Below are 27,654 nucleotides of genomic sequence, written 5' to 3' on the forward strand. Positions count from 1 at the left end.
AAAAGGTTTTTTTTTTAAAGTCTTCTTTACAACTACAGCCGTATGTGGAAACACATTTTTAAAACCTCCTTTATTTCACCCGTCCTGACAGGTACCCTTTTTGCATCCCCCCAAACTAGTATTTATGGAGGTGTTTCAAGTCAATGTTGCTTTTCCAAACAGAATTTTGACTATTAAAGTGAATAAGAGAGGAACGTAAAAAAAAAAAAAAAAAAAGGCCAGGAGACAAAGCAAAACTCTCTCTTCAGAAGAATAATTTTGGGGGGAAATGTTGTCATTTTGTCATTTTCTTTATAGTCAAGATTCTCGTAGATAGTTTTGGAGTGGCTGAAGACAAGTACCAGAAGATTCCAGTCACAAAAAGCGGTGGTTACAAATCCAGTCATGCTGTGTGGTTTGACTAAATGCCCTGATGTTTCACTGTCTCTGTATTATTTATGGGAAAATTATCACTCGGAATTGAAGCAAAAGTTCCTTGTCATTAGCTAAACATGTCTTTAGACCATATTGATCTTTATTTTTAGAACCAAATTTCACAGTCTGTGTTCTTTATTGGCTGGCAGGCTCCTGTGTGAATCCTCTGGTCTATTCTCAACCAGGATATTGCTTTAGGGCAACAAAGTGGACCTAATGCAGAGAGTTGTAAAGCAAATTTTCTATATGAAAAAAAGAAATGGATTCAGACTGCAGGGAGGTAGCAATAGCGATGTCATTAATACCTGCAAGAGGTTAGCGTCTGTATCATATGGTGGGGACTCACACATTATCTGTTATTATTGTTACCAATTCAATTGCTATGCGGTGAAAAACGCTGTCTGCTGGTGAATCAGAAGAGGTATGTATACCCAAGATTGTCAGTACCAGAAACATTTAAGAAATAAGTAACCAATTATACCCCACGCCCAGCCTTTTCCAGCCTGCTGTACTTTATAAATGAGCAGTTCTATGGCAGTGGCTCCGGAAACAAAGCATTCACTCCTGCAAATAAAAAAAGAAATGTATTTACTCTGAATAACCAGGGGCGTTCTCAGAGAATGGTCATCATTTTAAACAGTACAAAAGGGAACTTTCCTACCTTCCTACTTCTGTTTCCTACTTTTTGATCATTCTTTTTTTCTTACAAACAATACTGAATAACCACAATAACGGATGCTTAAAGTTTGTTTTACAGAAGATTCCGGGAGAACATCGATAAAGCTAACGTTCAGGGAGAGATCTTGGTAGTATTGTGTATGGAGGTTATTGTTAAGAGTCCGCATTCCGATTCTGTGTCTCCCTCTCTCTCTCTGCCCCTCCCCTGTTCATGCTCTGTCTCTCTCTGTCCCAAAAATAAATAAACGTTGAAAAAAAAAATTTAAAAAGGGGCGCCTGGGTGGCGCAGTCGGTTAAGCGTCCGACTTCAGCCAGGTTACGATCTCGCGGTCCCTGAGTTCGAGCCCCGCGTCGGGCTCTGGGCTGATGGCTCAGAGCCTGGAGCCTGTTTCCGATTCTGTGTCTCCCTCTCTCTCTCTGCCCCTCCCCTGTTCATGCTCTGTCTCTCTCTGTCCCAAAAATAAATAAACGTTGAAAAAAAAAATTAAAAAAAAAAAAGAGTCCGCAGAGTACAGAGTACATGTCCTAGAAGGGCGATGAAGGCACTTGGTAAGCCTTCTTGTCAACGGTTTGCCCATTTGGAAGTGATCTCTGTCTTAGCAAGGAGGACTTCAAAAAAGAAAATACTAACCGCGCATTGCCACTGCGGTCAAAGTATGATACTCTCTCTTAGTGGTTATTGGTGTTATGATTATCTAATCATAAAAAAATACAGCCTAATATAATTATAGAGTCATGAGAAGAAATTAAACTTTGGAGACATTAAATCCCCATTACTTTGCTAATATTTTAGAACATTGAAATAGTAGATGTATATATGATATACATAATATATATATATATATACTTTATATACACTTTGTATATATACGTATATGTATATACATATGTGTGTATACTATCTACACACAAGCCTAATCACTAAAGTGAATTTCTTTCCAAATGAGAAGTAAAAATGTGCTTTTTAAATGAAGAAAAAAAGCGTACCTTTCCAAATGTGTTAGAAGATATTAATAATGTAAATTTACGTATATCACCAGTATTAAGATATTTACAAAAGATAAAGGCTTCAGTGCTCTAATGTATAAAAAAGATATTTATTAGTTTTGAATTCATGCATTCTTTTATAAATATGCCATTCTGTTGTGTGATGGAACCGATTCAACGCTCATATGTTTGAATTTATAGGTAGCTTGGTATTTTTTTTTTTTTTTTATGTCTGGCATTTGTTTGTATATAAGTGAGACGACGCTTAAAAAATCCGAAGTAATGTATCTTCTCTTGCAGTCGGTCCGTCTAAAATTGGTGAAAGACATTTTAATGTTCTCTACAGCCAATATTAGATGTGGATGGCCATAAGCAGTCATTCTAATAGAAGAGCCTGTCAGATATTTTTATTAAAGAGTTTGTCTCACAAACCCCTGGAGCCCAACGTAACCTAAAATTTTTAAGTAATAGGTTGTCCATTCTGATGCTATTACTTCTGTAGTAAAGCAGGCCATAGCCTTGATTCACGAAACAGATGATAAATTGTACTTTGAGACTCAAGGTGAGGCTAGCTGTCGGTAATGCTTAATGAGACCCACATATGCCACTCAGCTGCTGCCAGTCTTAAAACTCAGCTGTTTTGAGAAGAAAGTAACCCACATTCTAATGAAGTGAGAGGAAGATTTTGTTCAGGACAGAGCTGAGAAATGATGTGTGCAACAGGTTCCCTCTATGGTAAAGCCCTCAGAGAGGGCTTTGCCCGGGGCTACATCAGATTCATGAGTTAATACCGTGGGGAAAAAAAACAGAGTTTGTATCATGAAGGATAATAATGTAGGCGACAGACAAAGAGAAAAATTGTTAAGGAACTGAATCTTTTCTCATCAGGTTTGTATTTCGGTACAAACGACAATGCTTAACCTACCTATTGAGAGAGCAACCACTGAAAAGTGGGAAACTGTTTACTATATGTTCAGCACACATCGGGAGGATTGTTCTGGAGAGCCTTATAATTGATAGACTATGGTGGGAAACCTGCTAGATTTTAACATTAAGGGGTTGCTTCCATGTTTCAGTATTGAAGCCATCATAACTACCATGTACATAAAGAAGGTGCCTGCCAAATTCAACACCTAGTCGATGACTCTTCTTTTATATTCTCCGAATCAAGATGTGGGTTTCGCACTTCTTCCTTCCTGTTAATTAAGCCTCCTCTTTATTCTTTACAATAATTCTTGTATGTTGACATCCTTTCCCCTAGGGAATCTTCTAGCGGTAAGACTGGCTATTGTTCGGTCTCCCTCTGCTTCCTTCTTCTACCCTGTTACCACTGCCAAGGTGCCCCTACCCATTAAGAATTCTGGGCATAAAATGGGGGTTGTAGAAACGTAGGAGAGTTTTCTTTACCTCACCAAGCCACCGGTAGCAAAAGAGCATGCGGAGCAGCGTGGCAAGCCCACCTCCTTGTAGAATGACAACAATGTAATGGAATACAGATCTCAATATCTCTCCTCTTTGTAGCACAGTCCTATCTTAAGTCTTCGCGTTCTTGTCATGGTAATAATCTGTCCGCCATGATGAGAACCTGGGGAGGTATCTATCAAGAGACGACGAAGGAACAAACCGGAAATACCATCTTGGCTCACACCCTAGAGTTACTTGTTCTCCGGGGACTTTTCTTGCATCCTTGCAACTTCTTTGGCACATTTTGCCCTACAAAACCCACCCATCAGAGGCAAAAAAGCTTTCAAATATGTCTGGATCTTCGTGACTTCTTGGCAGTAGGGTTGCCACGTGGACCCTTTCTCTGTTGCCAGTGGTGATAAGACAACTGCCATATATATATATTTGTTATTGTGAAGTAGCTTCATTTGATAAATAGGCAGGATAGGGTCCCCAATAGCACCTGATCCAGGAGAACAAAGATACATGTAATTCCCAAATCCCCACCTTCTTTCCAAGGAGCCCAATATAGCTTCCCAGTTGCTTTTAAAACTTGTGTCAACTAAGTCAGCTTGGTGGCGGATCTAGTGACCTTCAGGAACTATTCATTGAGTACCTACTGTACCTCAGACACACCCTTAAGGAACTTGGTGGCTCAGCCTTTCTCAGAGTTGCCTGTAGGGGGCAGCAGGTATCATGGAAGTGAATGAGGACTTTGCTCAAAATCTGGGTGGCGTTTCCAGTTCCCAGTGCCATTAGGAGGAGCTCTTGGTCTGTTGTTCCACACACAGGGATCATCTCTCCTGCCTGGGGTAGAGTTCTCCATTCATTCGGTGAATGAGCCTTAAGAGATTGTGACTCAGGGGTTAAGTCAATCCGTGTTCAATGCAGTGACTTATTCGTCAAAGATGGAACTCATTCCCCATTTTTGTACTCTTTATTTTTATGGTAGCTGCTTTCATTCTAATCCATATCTATTATGGTGTAAAACAGACAAAGAAATGGAGAACTATTTTAAATCTTGGTTCTACCACATACTGGCCTTAGGTCCCCTTCCCCGCAGATATTTTGAGGGTTAATGAAAACCTGCGTGAACGTGCCTGACACATATTGCATGGTCAGTGAATACTATTTCCATTTTTTATTAAATCTATTTGAGTAGATTATCGTTGAGGTGGAGGATTCCAAAGATTATTGTCTTAGTATTTTGTTTATAATTTTCTATCAAATGACATCAGAAATACCAGGATTTCTCATCCCACTTGGCTTTTCAAGGAACACTTCGAGAAATCTAGTTACCGGTCTAAAATGTTTTTTCTTTTTGTTCTGTTTCTGCTGTCTGATAAAAGTAAAGAAAAAAAAATGTGTCTCCTGGTAGGAAAATTCTTAATACTGGTTTAATACTTAAGCCACTTTAGTGCTCGCTTTCACATTCCGATAATCTGAATAATAGTTTTATCAGTATAAAATACTTTTGCGGGGGCTCATCAGTTTTTTTGTTACGTACAAGAGCGCTATTCTGAAAAACTATTGACCAAAACACTTCATTTAGATCCCACACTGTAGAGTAGAAATATTCCAGCCATATGCTGCAATCATGACTTTTGAGTAGTTTCTATAAATTATTACATTGACTATGAATGTTTTTGATTGTTTTTTGTTTTCTTCAAAACATGACTGCTTGTATCAGAGGAAAAGATCTTACAGTTACCGTTCACTGGGAATTTTAAGTCACCTGTCCATTTTCTGGTTTGTTTTCATTGTCTGTTTGAAGTTGTATCCATAGCAATACCTCTCCTCTTAAAGATGCCCTATTTTCAAAGGGACGACTGTAATTGCAATTTCTAACAGCCTTAACAATAGTGATTGAATGCTTTTAATTTCCTTGAGAACTATTGGATAGCTGGGCTCAAATCAAGACCAACTTTTTAAAAACACATCAAAAACTATATAAATCTGTCTTTGGCTCGCCATCTGCTTTAATAGTCTGCCAAAGAACATGGGACTCTCGTCGGCGCAGCGTTTGGAAGCATGTGTAATATTTAGCAGTGTTTAAATTAGTAGGACCTTGAGAGTGAATGAACTCAGTGCGCTTTTGGCCTGCGAATTAACAAAGGAGTCACTTGGATCTTATTAGTTGGGTTCTTAGTAATTAATGAATTTTTTCAGCAAACATACCTGCTCTATGGGAGAGGCTGTGGTAGACTCTGGGGATGTCTCAGGGAATAGGCATTGACCCTCGCTCCCACGTGAAGTGGCTAATTAAACCAGCAGGATCCACAGTTGATACTTGAACAGTAAGGGGCAGGGGTAGGAGCATTGAGAGTCTATACGGTCAAAATGGGCAAAAATTGGAATTTAACTCTTAATTTTTTAATGTTTGTTTATTTTTTGAGAGAGAACATGAAGCAGGGAGGGTCAGAGAGAGAGGGAGACAGGATCTGAAGCAGGCTCTGTGCTGAGAGCAGAGAGCCCAATGTGGGATGGGGTGGCGGGGGGGGGGGGGGGGCTTGAACTCCCAAACCGTGGTGAGATCATGACCTGAGCTGAAGTCGGACGCTTAAGAGACTGAGCCACCCAAGCATCCCGGCATGTAACTTTTAAGTACTCATAGCCTACTGTTGACCTGAAGCCTTTTTGATAACACAGAGAGCTGAGTAACACATACGTGTATGTTATATGTATTATATACTGTATTTTTCCAATAGAAAATGTTATTAAGAAAACCATGGAAGAGAAAATTCATTTGCAGTATGATACTATATTATCTATTTAAAAAAAAAAAAATCCACCTAGGAGTGTACCTGCACGTTTCAAACGTGTGTTGTTCACGGGTCAGTTGTAATGACAGTTGTACTCCTAAGGTCAAGAACAGGATGCCAAGGTTCATTAAAAGGACACCTGCGTGGTGTTCCTGCGATGTTTTAGCAAGGATGTCAGAGATGAGTTAGCACGGCAGAGGTAAAAGGAAAGCATTTTCAAACCAGGGAACAGCATGTTCCAGAGTCTACAGCGTTTTCCCCAGACCTGGAAGAAATCACGTGCCTGGAGGATTTTCAGGGTGCAACAGTGGAGAGGGGGAGATGTTAGGCAAATGGAGTAGACGGTGCTGGTGGGTTTTTTTTTTTTTTTCGAACTTGACTAGTGACAGGGGAATGGAGTCAGAAGAAGGAAAAATTCTTACGTCACTATTTCTTGTATGTTTTCTGTGTTTGTGCTAGAATAGTAGAAACGTGCAAATTTAGTTAAATAACATTTCAGCAAAATTGAGTCCTTCTCTTCCTCTGCGGATCTCGCAGCCCTAATATAGACCCGTCTGTGCCATGCTCTGGATGTCCGCAGCAGTGACGTAAGGACGAGGTCACCTGTGTGACTCCACCGAGGCCTTTCTTTGGATTCGAAAAGCTTGCAACCCACTCAGGGAAGCAGGACGTACTTGGAAAGTTAGACCCAGCACCAACAGAGATCAGTGTTTCTTCTTTGAAAACCCCTTTCGGCTCGTAGCACAGCGTTGTTTACGTTGCCGGGATCATAGAGTATTTGTCGGATAAAGGAGCAGGTGCACCATGCAGTGAAGCGTCATAATTTTCAAGTTAATCATCATAGGGGTTGGGGGGAAAGGGGAGGCGCTATGGAGCCTCAGGTGGCAGAGAAAGTTCTATGAAGATGATGCATCTGGAACTAGGTCTTGGAGGTGAGTTGGCCTTCGTGTTTTGGTTAGGACCAAGGGTTGGGAGAGCATTGCAGGGAGAGGTCATTCCACATGCAGAATAGGAAGCATATCCGAGCCCCACGTCTCTGTGTGCTGGTCAGGGGTGGGGGGAAAGACACATCAACCTCGATAATAGGGTTTGGGAATAGAGGGTAGATCCGGATGGATCGTGTGGGGTAAATTGTCAGAGAAGAAGTTTTTAAGATGAGCGCTTTGTACAGTATGCAGTGGTAAGGTTTATATGCATATGTTTGGAAACAAGGCGTGAAGGGAGGGTTTATGGCAATTTACTCTGGCATGGCTCTGTGGGCCTCCCCTTCTGAGCCATGATGCTTTACCCTTAACTTCAGGAAGGATCGTCCTCTAGAAACCCTTCCTTCTAATCCTGTCCCTTGTACTGATGAGTCTGTGGTGGCTCCTGGCTGCTAGATGAGAAACAAGAAATGAATTTAAGTGAAAAGTACTAGTCATGGCCTTCAAGGCTTCAAGTTAATCTCTGCATTTATCCACCCACATCTTACATATCCTGATTGCCACCATTTATATTTATTTACTAATATTATTAATTAATATTGTTAACATTTATTTATTTTCTGTATCTGTGTGTCTATCTTGTTAATAAATTTAAGGCTGTCATCTGTCTCTCAAGATTAACCTATCCATTTCTTTTTTTTCAATTTTTTTAATGTTTATTTATTTTTGAGAGAGAGAGAGAGAGAGAGAGAGACAGAGCATGAGTGGGGGAAGGGCAGAGAGAGAGGGAGACACAGAATCCTAAGCAGGCTCCAGGCTCTGAGCTGTCAGCACAGAGCCCGATGTGGGGCTCGAACTCACGAGCCGCAATGTCATGACCTGAGCTGAAGTCAGATGCCTAACCTACTGAGCCACCCAGGCACCCAACCTATGCATTTCTGGCAGCCAAATTAAGCCTCCTCCTAAATGTTGGCTTCAAGATTCACTCCCACTCTGGAGCGCCTGGGGGGCTCAGGTGGTTAAGCATCCGACACTTGGTTTTGGCTCAGGTCCTGATCTCACAGTCATGAGATCGAGCCCCCGCGTCGGGCTCCGTGCTGAGCGTAGAGGCTGCTTGGAATGCTCTCTCTCCCTTTCTCTCTGCACCCCGCCCCCTGCCCCAACAAATAAATAAACATTTCAAAGGAGATTCATTTCCACTATGAAATCTTTCTGGACTTTGACCAACCACGTTAAATTTCTTCGAACTTGCGGTTCCTCTTCTGCACAAATGGCACCAACATTCCGCACCTCTTGATGTGAGGACCGAATGCGGACCTGCCTAAAGCACGGTTATTTGCCCAGAGCGGAGGGAGCCTGGTGGCTCCCTCCATCTAGCACCTGCCACCAGGAGCCAGGAATCCCCCTGCGGCGCTCTGTCCCTGCATTGGGACATTCCTCGCGGGGGATGGCAGGGACTGCGTGCCTTGGGTGTGCCTGCATCAGCCCCGTTCAGTGAAACACAAGACTAAACACAGAACAGGAATGCACAGACGTGGAATGTGAGAAGTGTAAGGAAAATCCACAGTCGCAGATCAGAAACCGGACAAGCCTATCTCCTGGCAGGGAGCAGGAGGGAAGCTTTCACGGAAAGGGTGACATTTGCTGAAAAGCAGAGATTATTCTGAGAGTCCCTTAAAGGTAAGGACTTGGCGGTCTCTGGTGCATCGGGGCCTGGTTCCGAAGTGCCGGGAGCAGAGTGGGGGCTTAGTAAATGTCACGTGAACGATGGGACCTCTAAAACACATTTATTACTTGCCGTTCAACTTCCGCACCTGATAGAAAGGTGAAGTTATTTAAATGAGAACCCCCTGCTTGCCATTCCAGGGCTATAAATGGGTTGCGGAGTGGTGTTGAAGACTTTTGAGCGCAGGGTCCTAGAGGAGTACCATGCAACTGAGTCGCCAGTGGCGGGACCGTGTCGAGGTGACGTGTGTCTGGATGTAGAAGTGGTCATCTAGGTGTTCTACCTGTGCAGCCAGGTGGAGCAAAAAGCAAGAAGCGCTGTCGCAAGTGTGTGTAGGTCAGTTTGCCCGGTGTGTGTGCCCAGTGCCATTGGGAGAACATTTGGACGTTTCACGTATTACGGGAGATCACTTTTTTTCTCCCCGATAAATACATCCATGATGGAAATTTCATTGAAAGCCCCCAGATACCCGGAACCGTGTTAGGGAAGGAAAGCAACCCAGAAAGGATAGATGAACTACTCCATAAATGTGTTTATGTCTTTGTTTCTTCTTCCTCCTCTCTGCCTGTTTATACTGTAATATTAACAAATGCAGCGTTTTAATGAGCTTTGACGGAATTACCTTCGGAGGGTTGGTGCGGTATGTTCCTTGGAGACGCATAACTGAAGTTCCCAGTTTCTGGAAGGAAGTCTGTTCCTCATTAGCTGGGACGGTTAAGAGTGTGCTGGCTCAAGAGAGAGGGGGCCACAGCTCCAGCCCACCTGTGCCTGCACAGGACCGGCCGTGTCTCTGCCCTGCTGTGGAGTCACCCCAGGGCTTGCATTAAAAGTGTCAGGTGGTTTCCCTGGAGGGACTGCTGATTCAATGTCATGTGGGTGTCTCTGGAGGAGCAGTCCTGACACCTACTAACAGTCTGACAAACGGTTAAGTAGCTGTTTTGAGCCCAGGTTGAGAGCTCCAGCATCGTCTACCTGAGCGCTCAGCGGGGAGCTCGGGTTCTCTTTCATGTTCATGGTTGTTAAAGAGGCAGTCTGGAGTCCCTCCCCACCCAAAACCTACCCGCCGCCCTGACAAACACCCTCCCCGAGTAAAACTGCCTGGAAATAAGCAAGACTTTACTATTATTATTATTATTTTGCAAGATGTAGATGGGTTTTTGTATTGGTTTGATTTCGGAACGCGCCCCCTGGAAATCTGGGGAGTTGCCCAGGGCACGTTTGGGAGAAGAGGTCAGAGCCTCCTTGCGTTGACAGGAGGTGAAAAGCCATCACCTCTTTTCTGAGCTCTGGCATTGAGGACCCCGGTACTTGGCTAGGCGGGAGCAATCCGATGCTTCCTCCGAATCAGAAAGCACTTCTTGTGTCAAGTGTCGCAGAGGAGCAGGAGTAGAGAATTCATATTAGAGGCAGCCACACCAGGGGCCGGTAATAGGAGCATCTGGGAGGCTAGTTTTCCCGGGAAGCGGAGGCCCCACCAGACTTTTCCTGGGGTGAGATACTGACTGAGGGTCTTGTGCCTGAGTATGTCGAAACACCCTTTGGTTTCTAGTGATTTTCAAGCCCCAATTTTCCCATCTTTGTGGTGATTCTGAGAGCTGATACTAGTTTAGTCAATTCCTTCTCTGTTAAATTTAGACGGGGGCCGTTTCCATGTTATAATTGACAACCCCGACTCATCCATTTATGTCTCCATGGCTTGGCCATTGTCTACTGGCCACTGAGATCATGGCATTGACTTAGAAGCTTTGGCCAGGCATCCAAGTGTCCAGACCACTAGTCCGTTGAATGGAATCTCCTGTTTAATAATGACTTTTAGCATGCATCTTCTTTTTTTTTTTTTAATATAATATTCATGCAGACTCCTTCACATGATCCACAGTACCTCAGAGCTCCTGGTTATTAAGTTAATTAGATGTAGGTTCAGTGACCTAAATGGTAGGCCAGTAGGTCAAGAGGCCTGAGTACTCTCTGCATTAGACCCTGGCCTGGGATTCCTCGACCATTTGTTGGAGAGCATCTGTTCTTATGCCCCCAATTAATTTAGCATGCACCGCTTTGTAGAGTGTCACTGCTGCAGAGGCCGGCGATGTGTTCATGTTGTATGGACATTATAGAGCCATCCATTCTGTCCCTGACAGTTCCGATTCTAGATCCCTCTACCAAACCTAACAAAAGGGGAGAGCATTTCTTTTCTTCTTTCTTTCTTTCTTTCTTTCTTTCTTTCTTTCTTTCTTTCAACAGTAGCTTTCTGGGTTCAGCTTTGGATTTGGGATTTTCTAACCTTTTATTTGTTTATTTATATTGTCTTTTGGAGGATATGTGAGGTGGGGTGGCAAAAGGAGAGGTGAGATGAGAGAAGTAAGGGTCAGGCTTCATTTGTTTTAAGGTAAAAACTTTGAACTTGCTTTATGGAATTCTACTTCCGCATGTTTTCGAGCAGCAAAAATGCAGCATATGTGTTCTCATAACGTACTAAATGTATAAGATCATAAGTGTTCTTGGCCACTCCCTGCAGAGAAGTTTTACCTCCTAAAAAGCCCTGTTTATACTTTTTCTCCCTTCTCTCATGATCATGAAGAAGCCTATAGGTTATCCTAGGCTTTTAGCTATAGCAGGGTAATTATCTATCTATCTATCTACATTTTAAATGTGTATTTATTTTTGAGAGAGCCTTAATGGGGGAGGGGCAGAGAGAGGGAGACAGAGGATCCAAAGTAGGCTCTGCGCTGACAGCGGTGAGCCCACTGTGGGGCTCGAACTCCTGAACCATGAGATCATGACCCTAGCCGATGTCGGATGCTCAACCGACTGAGCCACCCAGGCACCTGTAAAACAGAAGCTCCTCTCTGTTTGCTGCCTACGTTCTCCTTGAGTTGAGAAGCGCTTCTGTTTTAAAACAAAACACAAAACTGGACTCCCTCACCTGCCAGATTACACCTGCTCCTATGTGACCTGTGTGGTCACTGGCTGTCAGTCCTGCATCCGGGTTGCATATGAGTCCCTGTCCATTAGGTGCTCCTCTTCCGGCATGTGTAGATTCTGGCGGTGCTCTGAATTCCTACACAAGACATGCCGGAAAGAGATGCTCACTTTTGCCCTTTCAGCGAGCGCAGTCTTACTGGTATAAGGTGCATGACTTTTATTCACTTGTCCTCTGTTACTTTTGCGATTCATTTATCTCTGACCAAGGAGAGTCCTTGGCCTTGACCAATGTCTTGTGTTCTCTTTCCAGGGAAGAGCGATCCTTTTTGCTTGTTGGAGTTAGGCAATGACCGACTTCAGACACACACCATTTACAAAAACCTCAACCCTGAGTGGAACAAAGTTTTTACATTGTAAGTGCTTTAGCCTCCAGAATATCAAGGAGCAGTTTTAATTTAGAGACCAGTTAGCTGTGATATGTTTGGGGCAGGCTGGGGCTCCTGAGTGGAACGTTCTGTCCATTTTTATGAGCGAAGGATGAATCTTATTATTTTTTTCCTTCTAAACACCTTTTATCCTTTCATTTTTATGGAGTGTTAATAATAGATAAGGCCATTTGGAACTGCAAGGGAGTGTTATAGGAGACATTTGTAAGGTAGATCTTTCAGTAACTCAATTAATCTGTTAGTAGGTGGAAGCTTCCATATATCCAGACAAATTCATTCCTGAGTTAAAGCAAATTACACATGTAGATCTGCCTTAAATTCAAGTTTATGTGTGACAACATTAGTATCAGGCCTAAAGACTTGTATTAAGCCAGAGTCTTTTTGAAAATACAAGTTTTCTGTGATTTCTCAAAGAGTCCCAAAGTCTCCTTGAATTCCAGTTTGTCTGAATGACCCCTGCTCCACAGGGATGCCCTGTCTACTCTTTCACATTCAGGCATTTAGAAAGATGGATTTATTTCCTGGTTTGCTTTAGATTCTGAGGTGCCTGGGCTTCAAGGGGAAGCACCTGTTGAATTGGGGTCAAATGATAGTTCACTGCCCTTACAATACTGAAGAAATGTTGGGCTTATAACCGAAAGAATACAGAAAAAGAGAACTAACTATAAGCTATACCTCTGATGAACATAGATGCAAAAATCCTCAATAATATATTAGCAGGCAGAATCCAACAACACATTTAAAAAAAAACATTCACCACAATCAAGTGCGGTTTATTCCTAGGATGCAAGGATGGCTCAATATTTACAAATCAGTTAACATGCTATATCACATAAATAAGAGGATAAAAACCATACGGTTATTTCAATAGATGCAGAAAAAGCATTTGACAAGGTACAGCATCCATTCAGGATAAAAATCCTCAATGAAGTAGGTTTACTCACAGCATCATACTTAATAGGAAAAAAGGAGAGCTTTCCCCTAAGGTCAAGAATAAAACAAGGATGTCCCGTCCCACCGCTTTTATTTAACATCTTCCTGGAAGTCCTAGCCACAGCAATCAGACAAGAAAAAGAAATAAAAGGCATCCAAATTAGTAAGCAGGAAGTAAAACGTTCACTATTTGCAGATGACATGATACTCTATATAGAAAACCCTAAAGATTCTACCAAAAACCTACTGGAAGTGATACATGAATTCAGTAAGGTTGTAGGATAAAAATCAATATACAGAAATCTGTTTCATTTCTATACGCTAATAATGGAGCAGCAGAAACAGAAATTAATAAGACAATCCCATTTATAATTATACCAAAAATCATAAAATACCTAGGAATAAACTTAACTAAAGAGGTGAAAGATCTGTACTCTGAAAACTATAAAACATTAGTGAAAGTTCCCAAGGATCTGTGAAAAGTGGATTAACTCTCCTAAGCCAGTTTGCACATTGTCATATGAAAGATTTTCTTGTTTGCTCAACACATTGCTAATGACCATGGCTCCATTTTTCATCAGGGGTGATGTCTGGTTTCTGGTCAACGTAAAACATGTTTTTAAATATGCGTGGGATTTTTAGTATTTTGCGTTTCAACACTAGGAAGTTTTCTGTAAATCTCAGCAAAAGTGATTTTCACCGCCCTTTTTTTTTAAAGGGAATTCTTCATTAATTTACTTTTTTCTTCATTAATTTGAAGACAGTCTTATTGCCTATTTGGAAGCTACTTTGAAATCACTGTCCTTTTACTCTCCTCATTCTGTCTCTTATTCTTTATCCTCCTGTTTCTTTAATAGTCCTACCCTCGAGTGCACATATGCATGGAAAATGTCAGAGTAAAAAAGTTGACTTTTTTTTTTTTTTTTTTTCACAGGGATGTCTGAATCTTCCATGATGGAAGGTTTGGGAATACAGTTCAGTTTGATTTAATTTTTGGAATTTAATTAAATGGTAGTTTTATACTCTAAGGGCATACAGGCTTAATTAGTGAAACCGTGTGTTCAGATCTTCATGGAACAGACTCCACTTATGTGTTTTTGTATATAATAGGTGGTACATTTCTTGTTTCAGTCCTATTAAAGATATCCACGATGTTTTGGAAGTGACAGTGTTTGACGAAGATGGAGATAAACCTCCTGATTTTCTTGGAAAAGTTGCCATTCCCTTGCTGTCCGTAAGTTACCGTTGTTAATATACAGTTCCTAAGTCATTTTACGGTTGACAGGTTTCTATGGTCTAGGGTTGTTTTATCTTTGTCAGTCTGGGGGGGGGGGAATCCCCCCTGCTATAGCAGGAAACAACTATTTTATTCCTCATCCTTTTCCAGTATTTTCAGTAGTTTCAGATATAAACTAACATAATCTTCTCTGTGTCAGTCAAATATTGCTTTGACCGACAAAAACCTTTCGACTAGTCTTAGTCGAAATTTGTTCTCAGTCTTTCCGTCCTAAGGCGGGAGTTTCTGTTTGGTGTCCGGGAATACAGATCCGTGACTGATTTTCCATTCGTTAATGAAAAACATACACGTATTTCTATATTACCTCCTCACTGCCCACTTCTTCAAAGATTAGTTGCTGGTAACTGCCAAGTGGTTCTCAGCTCTACCGAAGACCATTTTCTCAAAAGTTCTCTTTGCCTTCATAGTAGTTAGGTTCGCTTTCAGTCTCAAAAGATGCTTTGCGGAAGAACGTAGAGAGCTTCTTTTGGAAAAAGTGCCATTTCGGTTAAAAGGTAACATAACAGAATGAGCAAAGAGATGAATGGAAAAATACCCTAAAAAAGTCAGAGGAGAAAGCCCCAAATAATGCCTTTACGTGGACAAAGGAGGGAAACTGTGCAAAGACTGCACTTGACTTCACCTATTAATTGGACATTAATGTTTATACCAAATGTATTCTTCCAGAAGAGAGAATTTTAGTTTTTCATCCAACCATAAATATGTTTTCTTATAGAGATGTTATGGTCTTATTAGTCCATAAGGCTTTATTTATTTCTTCCCGAAGACTTATTTCTTCAAACTGTTAGTGCATTTTTTAGGAGGAGAGGTCTTTAACTGTGATATTAGACTAGCTCCCATGATGCCTACCGGGGGAAGGAACGCTGCATCCCTCAGTATCTTTTCTGGTTAATTTACCTGGTGTTGAGCGCCTGGTTAATTTCTCGCCAAATTCTCTTCTCCCCAGTGTTCCTCTAGGAATAGGGGTGAAGCCGCTGTCCTCTTGTAGATTTGGCTCCTGCCAAATGCCCAGACCCATCAGTAGTAGAACACACTGACTCTCAGGGACGAGAGGGCAATTTGGGACTTTTCTCTCTTTTTATTACAACTTTGTCAGTTACTCCTGAAGGAATACATGTAACGAGAGCTTAGGACCCAATTTTAGAGGGACCTAAAGGGACAGGAATCAGAGACCCTTCTTTACAATTCAGTTTCCTTTTCTTCTCAATTATTTTGGGCAGGACAGAGACGTTTCTTTTCTTGTTTTTTATGTATTTTTATTTTTTTAATGTTTGTTTATTTTTGAGAGAGAGAGAGAGAGAGAGAGAGAGAGAGTACAAGCGGGGGAGGGGCAGAGAGAGAGAGGGAGACACAGAATATGAAGCAGGCTCCCAGCTCTGAGCTGTCAGCACAGAGCCCGACGCGAACCCACGAACCACTAGATCATGACCTGAGCGAAGCCGGACGCTTAACTGAGTGAGCCACCCGGGCACCCCTCTTTTCTTGTTTTTAGAGATAAATCCACAGTAACATGTGTTATTCCTTGCTGGGTAAACACTACATGGTGTCATTTTTAACCTCCCTCTATCTTACACGTGAAAGTTTTGTGTCATTGGTCTTTCTCTGATACCAACAAATTGACCTACTTTCTTCCCTCCCGTCCTCCCTTGTAATGTACAGTGTCTCCATGCCGTTGGGTTAGATCTAAGAAGTTACCTCTGCCTAAATCAGGTTTGCGGTTTCTCAGCCTTAAGTACCATTGACACTTTGGGATGGGTCGTGGTCTGTTGCAGGGGACTGTCCTGTGCATTGTAGAATCCCTGACCTCCACCCCCTAGATGCCAGGAGCACCCATCCACTCCTCACTGTTGTGACAATCAAAGATGTCTACAGACATTGCCAACTGTTCCGAAGAGGGGCAAAGAGAACCACTGACCTAACTTAATGCAGTTTTCAAACTGCGTCCTTCAAGATGCAAAGTAGAGTGATTTATGAAAGGCTGTTTAAATGCAAGGAGCCCCCTCACCCTCTTAACTTTTTTTCTGGTTGCCGATAAGCTGCCCACGGTCTATTCATTTGTTTGAGGGATAGTTATCAAATGTTCAGTTTGTGCCAGGCATTGTGTTAGGTGGTAATGCTCTAAGAAGGACCGCAGTGAAGGTATCTTCTCCCCCGGAACTTGTATTTGGTTGCAGGAGTCCATAAACAGAACAAACAAATGAGCAAAAGGCAAGACAACATGTTAGGTGGTTAAAAGGTGCCATGTAGAAAGCAAAGCAAGATACGTTCCGAGGATATGTTTGGGGAAGGGGCACAGTTTTCCATGGACCGACCAGGGAGGGCCTCGCTTCGGGGGGGACATTTGAATGAGAACTTTAAGGAGGTGAGAAAGAAAGCCGTGTGAATATCTGGGGGAACTCTTCCAGGCAGGAAATCTTCCAAATCCAAAGGCTCTAAGGCAGTGCCCTGACTGTCCAATTCCAGAAAGATCACGGTGGACAGTGTGGATGGAGTGGAGTAGGCTGGGGGGAGAATCAGAAATGTGGAGCAAGACAGGACACAGGGGCAGAGGGACGCGGGAAAGGGATAAGACTCTGACAGTCTAAAAGTTTGAAAGGCTTTGGGTCTTTCCTAGTGTCGATGGGAAACCACAGGGAAGGTTCAAGCCGGTGGGGGGGGGGGGGGCCTGCTTGCTGTGGTTTACACTCTCTAATTCTGATATTAAAGGACTCTGGCACCCCGAGAAATGAGCCCAGATCTGACAGTTCTCTGCCACGTAAAGTGTAAAGGCAGTGTGGCCTGGGTCACGTTCTCAAGAGGGACTTAAGGGCCCGGGAGCGTTGAGTTGAATACGTTTCAGAAGCTGCCCTTCGGTGCGGCTGTTTCAGTTCAGACTCATTTCCGATTGTCTGACTGACGAATCGGGCAAGTGATCAGATCTTATGGTGGATCTGTTTTGGCTCCTCCTGATATGCGATGGCCCACCTGTTCCATGCGCTCTCCAAACAAATTCATACTCTACCTAAACTGTAGAGATAGATACGATAGAAAAAAATGCCATAACCCTCAGTATCTGTAACAGGCAAATTTTAAGTTGTTCATTAATTCAGCAAACATTCAGTTTTTGAGTAATTCTAACTTGTATTTATGTATATATATATATATATTTATATACATATATATAATATATATGTATGTATATACATATATATATAATATATATGTATGTATATACATATATATGTGTGTATATATATATAATATATATATATGTTTATTTTTGAGAGAGAGAGAGACAGAGCCTGAGCGGGGGGAGGGGCGACAGAGAGAGAGAGAGAGAGAGAGAGGGACACACAGAATCTAAAGCAGGCTCCAGGCTCTGAGCTGTCAGCACAGAGCCCGATGCGGGGCTCGAACCCGCGAACCGTGAGATTATGACCTGAGCCGAAGTCGGACGCTCAACCAACTGAGCCACCCAGGCGCCGCAGAGAATGTATTTTAACATTTATTTAGATCTGTGTTTTTCCCTTTATTTAATATCTACTGAATAATGCTTAATTAACACGTCTTGGGCTGTGCATTTATAATACATTAAATCATTAATTCTCTGAAAACCTCATGTGGCAGGCTTTATTATTATTATTATTGTTATCATTATTATTACTGCTATGGACAGATGAGGAAACAGAGGTACGGGAAGGATCCTGTTGCTGGTAATTAGTCGGGGCTGGATTTGAATGAGGCAGTCTGATGTCAGAGCCTGGGGTCCTGAGAGGAAGTTATACTTCCATGGTGCGTACCTGTTACGTAGACATCATGCCGAAAGCAATGACCAGGATGTGTTTTGTGCAGCCACTGGTCTCAGTGCCATAGGGTGTGGACGGGTGAGACGCAGAGTTGAAGACTGGCCCATCTTGGCTGATGCCTGTGGAATGAATGCACAAGACCCCAAATACCTTTTTTTCTTTATCGAGGTATATTTGGCACAGAATGTTGCATTAGTGTGCAGGGTGGTGATGCGACCAGCCTGTATGGGATGCCACCCTCTGTCACCGTACAATGCTGTCACAATAGCATTGGCTGTATTCCCTATGCCATACCCTTCATCCCCAGGACTTCCTCGTTCTACCCCTAGAAGCCGCGACCTCACGCTCCCCTTTACCCATGTTGCCCATCCCCCACGCCCCCCCTCTGGCAGCCACCGGGTTGACCTCTGTGCTCACACAAGCCCTGAAACACGAAGTGCTGAAAAGAAGGAAAAGAAAACGCAGAGCGGGAGGGATGGACTTAAGTTTAGGAAGACTTTAGGAAGTGGGGCGTTTGAGCTGGCCTTACAAGGAGGCTGGTGTTGATAATGTGCTAAGTGCATTTCAACCTGTTAAATAAAAAGCCTGTTCTGAAGTCACTGTATCTTTGAATCAGGGTGAATGGGCCGACTGACTATGGGTTCATTTAAAAAAAATCCACGTTCTAAAATCAGTGTATCTGTTAATGGTGGCAGAATTGTGCAAATCATGTACATATGTTTAGATACACAGAATCCAGGCCAGCGGGTCACTCTTCCATATTTTTCATTTTTGTTCAAGTCCTCAAATCAGATAGTTGCTTTTTTTTTTTTTTTTCAACGTTTATTTATTTTGGGGACAGAGAGAGACAGAGCATGAACCAGGGAGGGGCAGAGAGAGAGGGAGACACAGGATCGGAAACAGGCTCCAGGCTCTGAGCCATCAGCCCAGAGCTTGACGCGGGGCTCGAACCCACGGACCGCGAGATCGTGACCTGGCTGAAGTCGGACGCTTAACCGACTGCGCCACCCAGGCGCCCCCAGATAGTTGCTTTTTGAATGGCTATATAGATAGGGAAAACTTTTTACTCATTAAAAACAGAAAATTGCCATTAGCATGGATTATAATCTGAAGACTTCTAATCTGTGCCCATTTTTACATTATTCCAAGCATCTTCTAATCAATAACATAGTAAATATGCATTAGAAAGCAAAGCACATTTTAGAGTTTTAAAATATTTCCGGCATAGACACTATCTGCTCATCATTATCCGATTCAGTTAGAGTTATTTAACATTTCGATCCGTAATCAAGTGATTCGCATTGGGTCCTGAAAACCAAGCTGGGTTCTTCTCCTCCAGGAGCATTTCTTTTTCTTCAGACCTATGGTTAGCATTTCAGAATTATGGAACGGGCCCGTGTAGGAGGGAAGACTTAGAAAATCCACTTCCTGCAAAATAGGAAAAGCATCTATCTATTTATTGTTAATTCCTAATATCTGAGAGAAGATCGTCTGTCATTTGAGGAGGGCCCTACGTTTTGATACAAATTTGAGACCTCTTGGGCAAGCCATCCCAACAGATGCAGTGGAGTTCATGATCAGGAAACATAGGCTTTGTGCAGCCCGTGACAGTCTCTGTGAATCCATGTGCACGGGAACAAGCTGCACCAGCAACGGCTTCACTTAATTAGCTTTATGGGGCAAATTTTCTGTAATTGCTTGTACCAAATAAATGCCCATGCACATCTTCATTTGCATTTCCAATTAAGTATTTGCCTGTTTCACCTATGATGGGTTTTGTGGATTGTAATGGACACAGTTACACAATCATATTTTTTTTCAAGTTAATGCTGAAATGTTGGCCGTTAAGATAAAGAATGTTTATTTTTTAGAGTTTATTTGTTAATTTTGGGAGAGAGAGAGAAAGAGAGTGAGTGCAAATGTAGGAGGACAGAGAGAGAAGGGGGGGGGAGAGAGAGAGAGAGAGAGAGAGAGAGAGAATCCCAGGCAGGCTCTGCAGTGTCAGTGTAGGGGCTCAAACTCATGAACCATGAGATCATGACCTGGGCCGAAGTCGGATGCTTAACTGACTGAGCCACCAGGCACCCCAAAGGTATTTATATTTTACTTTACATTAATGTATATGGATGTCTAGCCGCCTGAAAATTTTAGCGGGGCTAAAATGGCTGAAACACAAACACTCAACTCTCCACTCTGATATGTCCTTTGAAATAAATGTTTCAAAAGATAAAATAAGGCAAGTTTGTCTTATTGCCCCCGGAAACTAGGAAAGGATACCTTTAATGTGCTGGAATCCTCGTGAACCATTATGTAGTATATAAGGTGGGTGGTATTTGATGAGGACGGACAAGCTAAGGGAGAAAGAATAATGCCTTGTGGGATTCCTCTGATGTCTTGGAACAAGAGTATAGCAAGTATAAATCTGAGCATACTATACGTGATGGTAAATGCCGAATGGGTTAAACTTTTCTTTAAATGGGAAAACCTGTTACAATGAGTAGATGCATACAGTTTAGCTACTGCGTCTTTGAGACGGGCCACATGTGGTAAAACAGAAGTGGGTGAGCAAAAGTGTAACACGTACATGTAAATAAGGGGTAACTCAGAAACATACAGAGGAGATTATTTTATGGGTCCCCAAACGATTTCATTACCAATGAACATAAGGCAGACATGAATCGTTACGTGAATAATTTCCCACAGAAATATGTATGTATGTTAAAAAATATTTGAACTGTAAGAAAAAAAAATTACCAACTGAGAAACACAAAATGATTATATCATCTGTCCAGTTTTAAAAATATCAGACACACAAAAATAAATAAGGCTGTAATGTGATGTGTTTTGAAGGCCCAGATGTTTGAAATTCCAAGTTCCGCAAAGCCAATGCTAATAGCTAAAGTTCCTGCACACCATCCCAAAGCTACTAAATTTCTAGGGTTGAGACCCTGGAATCTATTTTTTTTTTTTTTTTTTTTTTAGCAAGTTCTTAGATGAGTGTTAGGCATCCTGAAACAGTGATTCTCAAATTTTAGGGAATAAGCAATAAGCTTAATCTAATATATATGCAGAGACACACACATAAATATGTAAATATTCTGCTCAAATCCCTATTTATTGTGTTTAAATATTGGTCATGTTGTGGGCTCACAACTGCCTCAGTAGATTCCAAAAAGGAAGAAATGATATGGTGGTCACAGTGTTGGGCAGATATATCAATAGCAAAAATGAAACAAGCATCAAAACATTTGGTGGGGAAAAAAAAAGTCCGAAGTAGCTAAGGTAGATAACCAAAAGTACAGGTTACAGACTTTTTAGAAATTAGCAATGAAATACTCTACATACAAACTGTGGATAAGGGCCAGAAGTATTACTCCGAGGAAATCCTTACCTTAAATGTTTTCGTAATTAAACAACAAAGGTTGAAAATCAATTAAGCATCATAACAAAAGGTAAACTAAAATAAATAAAATTAAATAGGAGTTTGGGAAGATTAGAAAGAAGAGCAGAAATGTAGAAAATATGTAAACAGTATATCTGATAGATCCAAGTGTTCGTTTCCTCAAAATCCAATGAAACGGAGAAGCTGCTTACGAACCTAATGAAAAAAAGGAAAGCATATATTACTAAGACCAAGGAAACAAGAGACACAGGGATTGCTATGAAGAGCATAACTAAATTTCACTGAAGAGTACGGAAGAAAACTTGAATCAATATACATACAGACATATCTTGAGAGAATTTGGATGTGGTAGAGGTGTGAGATCTCCCCAGATTACTGTAAGTATTTTTTCAAAGGTTGGTTTTGCTGGTTTTTAAATTTTTTTTAACGTCTTATTTTATTTTTTAAGAGACAGAGAAGGACAGAGCACGAGCAGGGGAGGGGCAGAGAGAGAGGGAGACACAGAATCCGAAGCAGGCTCCGGGCTCCGAGCTGTCAGCACAGAGCCTGATGCGAGGCTTGAGCTCGTGAACTGCGAGATCATGGCCTGAGCCAAAGTCGGACGCTCAACTGACTGAGCCACCCAGGCGGCCCGATTACTATAAATATAATACAGCTCCCCATTTGGAAAAATTAAGTGCAAAAAAAAATAGAGTGAAAAATTATGTTTAAAATATAATTAGAGAAACCTGAATATCAGGTATCGAACGAATTGTACAGTGAAATAATTTAATTATGGAAATATTGGGGAAAAAATCATCAAAGAATTCCACTCTTTTCTCCCTGTGCCCTCCAGTCTCCTCCTCCCAATAAGAAAATAACAGATTCATATTGTTTAAAGAGCAATTTTTTTCTTTTAAACTGTAAGGGCACTGGCCATTCTCACATTACTTGAAATGTATTAGGGACATAAAGGAAGATGGAAAATTTGTGAATTTATTCCTTGAGACTAGAAGAATTCTGATATTAAAAAAACACAGAGTTAACAACAATAGCAAAAAAGAAATCCTACGCCTGTCATGGAAGACCAGTGAGACTTAGCACGTTAGGAAACATAATTGTGTAATTTATATTATTAATATATTAACGGAGAAAAAAAAACTTCAATAGATGCCAAAGGAGCACTTGATAAAATTTAACATCTGTTCTTGATTTATGAAAAAAAAAGTTTAATAAATATGTAATGGATTTGATGTATCAGAAGTATCACAAACATCAGACTTATTATTGAGAGACCAGAGATATTCTGAATTAATGAACTTCTATACTGACAAAATTAACATTAAGTTTTTTATGTCATATCCAGCCAATGTAAAAATATAGGAAAAATTATATTTCAATGAAGGAAACCATAGTATCTATCTGATAATATCACATTATATAGAAATAAGTATAAAGAAAATTAGTAAGTAGCATTTTGGAATAAACAAAGGTCAGTAAAGGTATAACCAGGATCAAAATTAAGAAAAAAAAAAAAAAAAGAGTAGCTTTACCCAATAGGAAAACATTTTAAAAACTTAAAGCACCAAAGGGTTTAATAGCAGGAAACAAACAAACAAACAAAAAAACGATTATAATGCTTAAGACCTATGTGAGAAAGTTCTAGAACTGTACTAAAAGACATGAAAAAAGACAAAACAATTGGAGATCACTGTATATATAATAAACCTGAGAGATGAAGTCACTGAGGAAAGGGATAAACGAAGTGATCACCATATAATTGATTCTGGGAAAGTCAGTTGCTTACTCATCAGGGAAAAATGCCTCCGTGTGTTACACTGAACACAATAACTATTTTACCGTGAATTAAAGGTCAAATACTTGGAATAAACTCCGTAAATAAAACGGCTAATAAAACGGGGAAGTCTTCTGTAAGAAACCCAGGAACGCTAAAGGAAAACAAATCCTAAGAGGTCAATATGGTGAAACAAATGTTGCCATTGTAAATGAAAACACGAAGTAAAAAGTACTTGCCGCATAGAAACAGATGGATAATGTCACCAACATAGAACGCGATCGTTTTTTCATCTATGAGGAAGGGACGGTCAGTCTAGGGGAAAAGTTGATTCAAACAGGTGCAAATCCAAACAGCTAATAGGCACCCTGGGTTGGCACCCGGTCTTGTCCCCCTAATTGGCTGCGTGATCTTTGACAAGGCACTTAACGTCTCCGTCTCCATGTTCTCCGAGATGACATGAAGGTCATTCTGCCTGCCTCGGAGGTCTGTGGTGAGGATTTCAGTGCTTTGGTGAATATATAGTGAGTACAGGAGCACACTGTATGTGCTTCCAAGTATAATCAATCATCTTCATCGCCCTTGTTTTAGTAATGTAAATGATCAAATTAGGTTAGCAGTGGGATTAACAAATATGGTAAAGATTTTTCATTTCCAGGGGTTCTTGAGAGTAGAAAAAGGACTCTCTCAAACGCTGTGGGACAAAACCATCACTTCGTCCAAGCCTGGTAGAAGGCACTTAGACAAAATGGATTAAAATTTAATATACACACTCTCTGAGCATCTATATTCTAGGTATTTATACCCATGGCCACACAGATGCTAAATGTCAGAAGGGGGAATTGAATCTAAATCTAGCTTCACAGCCCTAGCACTGTCCACTGTTAATAAACATATGAAAGAAAATGTTCAGGCTCATTAGTTGTTAAAAAAAAGAAAAAAAAAACACCCACATATTAAAACAACCTGAGGACATTTTATTCCTCTGAAATTGCTGTATATTAGATAAACATTCCTGCAGTTGGCCACGTTGCAAGGAAATAGAGATAGGCTTATTCACTGAGGCTAGGAGTGTAAATTAATACAGAATCTGAGAAGGGCTAATTGACAATACTTGGCCAAACCCACAAAAAATAGGCATGTGCTATGACTCAGCGGTTCCACTTCTAGGAATTTGTTTTTGGGAATGCATCATGGATGCACAAAGGTGGCTATGTGTAAAATCATCACGGTGTTTAAAGGGAAAAATTGGAAACGGTCTGGGGCGCCTGGGTGGCTCAGTCGGTTACGCGTCCGACTTCAGCCCAGGTCATGATCTCACGGTTCGTGGGTTCAAGCCCCGCATGGGGCTCTGTGCTGACAGCTCAGAGCCTGGAGCTGCTTCAGATTCTGTGTCTCCCACTTTCTCTGCCCCTCCCCTGTTCATGCTCTGTCTCTCTCTGTCTCAAAAATAAATAAACATTAAAAAAAATTGGAAAATCTTTGCAATTTACAATGAAGGGTTGGTTAAGTTAATTATAGATGATCCATAAGGTGCAATACTATCCTAAATTATGTAGAATTGACTATTACATCAGGGAATGATTCCCATACCTTTTTTCTTTTTTTTTTTTTTATTTAAGAGACCAGTGATTTAGGGGCGCCTGGGTGGCTTGATCCGTTAAGCGTCTGACTTCGGCTCAGGTCATGATCTCACGGTCCGTGAGTTCAAGTCCCGCCTCGGGCTCTGTGCTGACAGCTCAGAGCCTGGAGCCTGTTTCAGATTCTGTGTCTCCCTCTCTCTCTGCCCCTCCCCCGTTCATGCTCTGTCTCTCTCTGTCTCAAAAATAAATAAACGTTAAAAAAAATTAAAAAAAAGAGACAAGTGATTTAAAAATATACAAATTAATATAAGACAAAAAAATAGATGGAAATTTTTAATAAGCAGTTTCTATGTCCTTGTCCTTGTTCTTCATTGCCTTCTGCCCATTATTTCATAACAACATCTGAGATCTGGATAATTTTGCATTCCCATTTTACAGATTAGGAAACTTGAAAACAGAGGAGTTTTGTAACTTGTCCAGAGTTATTCAGCCAATCTGAGGCAAGGTCAGAATTTAATCTCCATACATCTGCCTCTGAAGTTTTACATTTTACCCAATACACTAAGATCCCATTTTCATAAGATGAGTAAATACAACTGTCTAGTGAAAACTAGAGATGTTAAAAAAAAAAAAACATATATATATATATATATATAAACGTGATGTTTTCTTCTTTTAAACCATTTTTATAAATTTTACACAATTCTTATAATTAATGTATGTTACTTTTATAAGATAGCTTCTATTTTATTTTTTTAAATGCTTATTTATTTATTTTGAGAGAGAGAGAGGAGGAGGAGGAGGAGGGGCAGAGGGAGAGGGAGAGAGAGAATCCCAAGCAGGCTCCACGCTGTTAGCACAGAGCCCCACACGGGGCTCAATCCCACGAACCATGAGAGCGTGACCTGAGTCGAAATCCAGAGTGAGACGCTCAACCAACTGAGCCACCCAGGCGCCCCTGTACCGTTCCTTTCTTAAACCAACTGTTAGTTTTATTCATGCATATTGATTACGACTAACTTTCCTATTGAATTCGTTGGTAACTGGTCACATCAAGGAAGTTTATAGTAAAGCATAATTCTTTAAAGAGAGTTCCAGGTGAGAAAAAGATTTCGGTCCCTGTTCCACATACCAACTTCTGTTATATGCTGGTTAAAAAAATGTTTTCTAAAAAATGAATGTAGTATCTTTTTGACTAAAAATTTGGTTTTGTCACCCAACTTTTATTTTTATTTTTTTTTCAACGTTTTTTTTTATTTATTTTTTTGGGACAGAGAGAGACAGAGCATGAACGGGGGAGGGGCAGAGAGAGAGGGAGACACAGAATCGGAAACAGGCTCCAGGCTCCGAGCCATCAGCCCAGAGCCTGACGCAGGGCTCGAACTCACGGACCGCGAGATCGTGACCTGGCTGAAGTCGGACGCTTAACCGACTGCGCCACCCAGGCGCCCCGTCACCCAACTTTTAAAGAGTTACTCGTATTTACTATGCTAATGCTTGTTTAAGAAGATTTAATTTAACTCTCTTAAATAAAAAAATATATATATTGAATAGTTTAAAGATGATTTCAGGTCAGATTAAAATCTAAACCAGACTGGGGGAGCCTGGGTGGCTCAGTCGGTTAAGCGTCCGACTTCGGCTCAGGTCATGATTTCACGGTTCGTGGGTTCGAGCCCCGCGTCGGCCTCTGTGCTGACAGCTCAGAGCCTGAAGCCTGCTTTGGATTCTGTCTCTTTCTCTCTCTGCCCCTTCCCACTTGTACTCTGTCTCGCTGTCCCTCAAAAATAAATTAATGTAAAAAAAAAAAAAAATCTAAACCAGACTATGTTCTCTGTAACTTGTCCTCTGGCTCCAAAATCCTGAATCATTACTCAGAAACACACTTCCTGTACTCTTATATTCACTGGCTAATTTAACCAGGAATTAACTCTTAGCATGATCTTTTTTTCTTTTTATTTATTTTTTAATGTTTTTATTTCTTTTTGAGACAGAGAGAGAGCACGTGAGCAGGGGAAGTGCAGAGAGAGAGGGAGACACAAAATCCAAAGCAGGCTCCAGGCTCTGGGCTGTCAGCACAGAGCCCGATGCAGGGCTTGAACCCACGGACCGCGAGATCATGACCCAAGCCAAAGGTGGATCTCAACCGACTGAGCCACCCAGGCGCCCCAGCATGAGCTTGATAAAACCTTTCTGATATATCATGTTTTTTTTTTCTTTTCTTTTTTTTTTTTTTTTTAATAAAAGGACATGAACATGCCCATTTCCCTGATTGTCGAAGTCATATTTCTAATTATATTAAATCCATATTGGGAAGCCTGGGCGGCTCAGTCAGTTAAGCGTCCGACTTTGGCTCAGGTCATGATCTCATGGTTCGTAGGTTGAGGCCCCATGTTGGGCTCTGTGCTGACAGCTCGGAGCCTGGAACCTGCTTCAGATTCTGTGTCTCCCTCTCTCTCTGCCCCTCCCTTGCTCCCACCCTCTCTCTCTCTCTCAAAAGTAAATAAACATTAAAAAAAAAGATTAAATCCATATTACTGTTCTGTAGAGATGCCTTCCCCAAATCATTGCCTAATATCTG

At 41.3% G+C, this 27,654-nt stretch overlaps 1 protein-coding gene across 6 annotated transcripts in view; it reads left to right on the forward strand.

The window, feature by feature from the left end:
* MCTP2 (multiple C2 and transmembrane domain containing 2) overlaps positions 1-27,654 on the forward strand; it is a 244,812-nt gene that overhangs the window by 133,789 nt on the left and 83,369 nt on the right. For all 6 annotated transcript variants that reach the window (XM_040493757.1, XM_040493756.1, XM_040493758.1 and 3 more), the window contains 2 exons: positions 12,166-12,268; positions 14,366-14,468. In XM_040493757.1, the coding sequence (XP_040349691.1) occupies positions 12,166-12,268; positions 14,366-14,468 (206 nt within the window). The remainder of the gene's footprint in view (positions 1-12,165; positions 12,269-14,365; positions 14,469-27,654) is intronic.

Source organism: Herpailurus yagouaroundi, unplaced genomic scaffold (genome assembly GCF_014898765.1).
Source record: "Herpailurus yagouaroundi ecotype Mexico unplaced genomic scaffold, PumYag 185, whole genome shotgun sequence".
Lineage (NCBI taxonomy): Eukaryota > Metazoa > Chordata > Mammalia > Carnivora > Felidae > Herpailurus > Herpailurus yagouaroundi.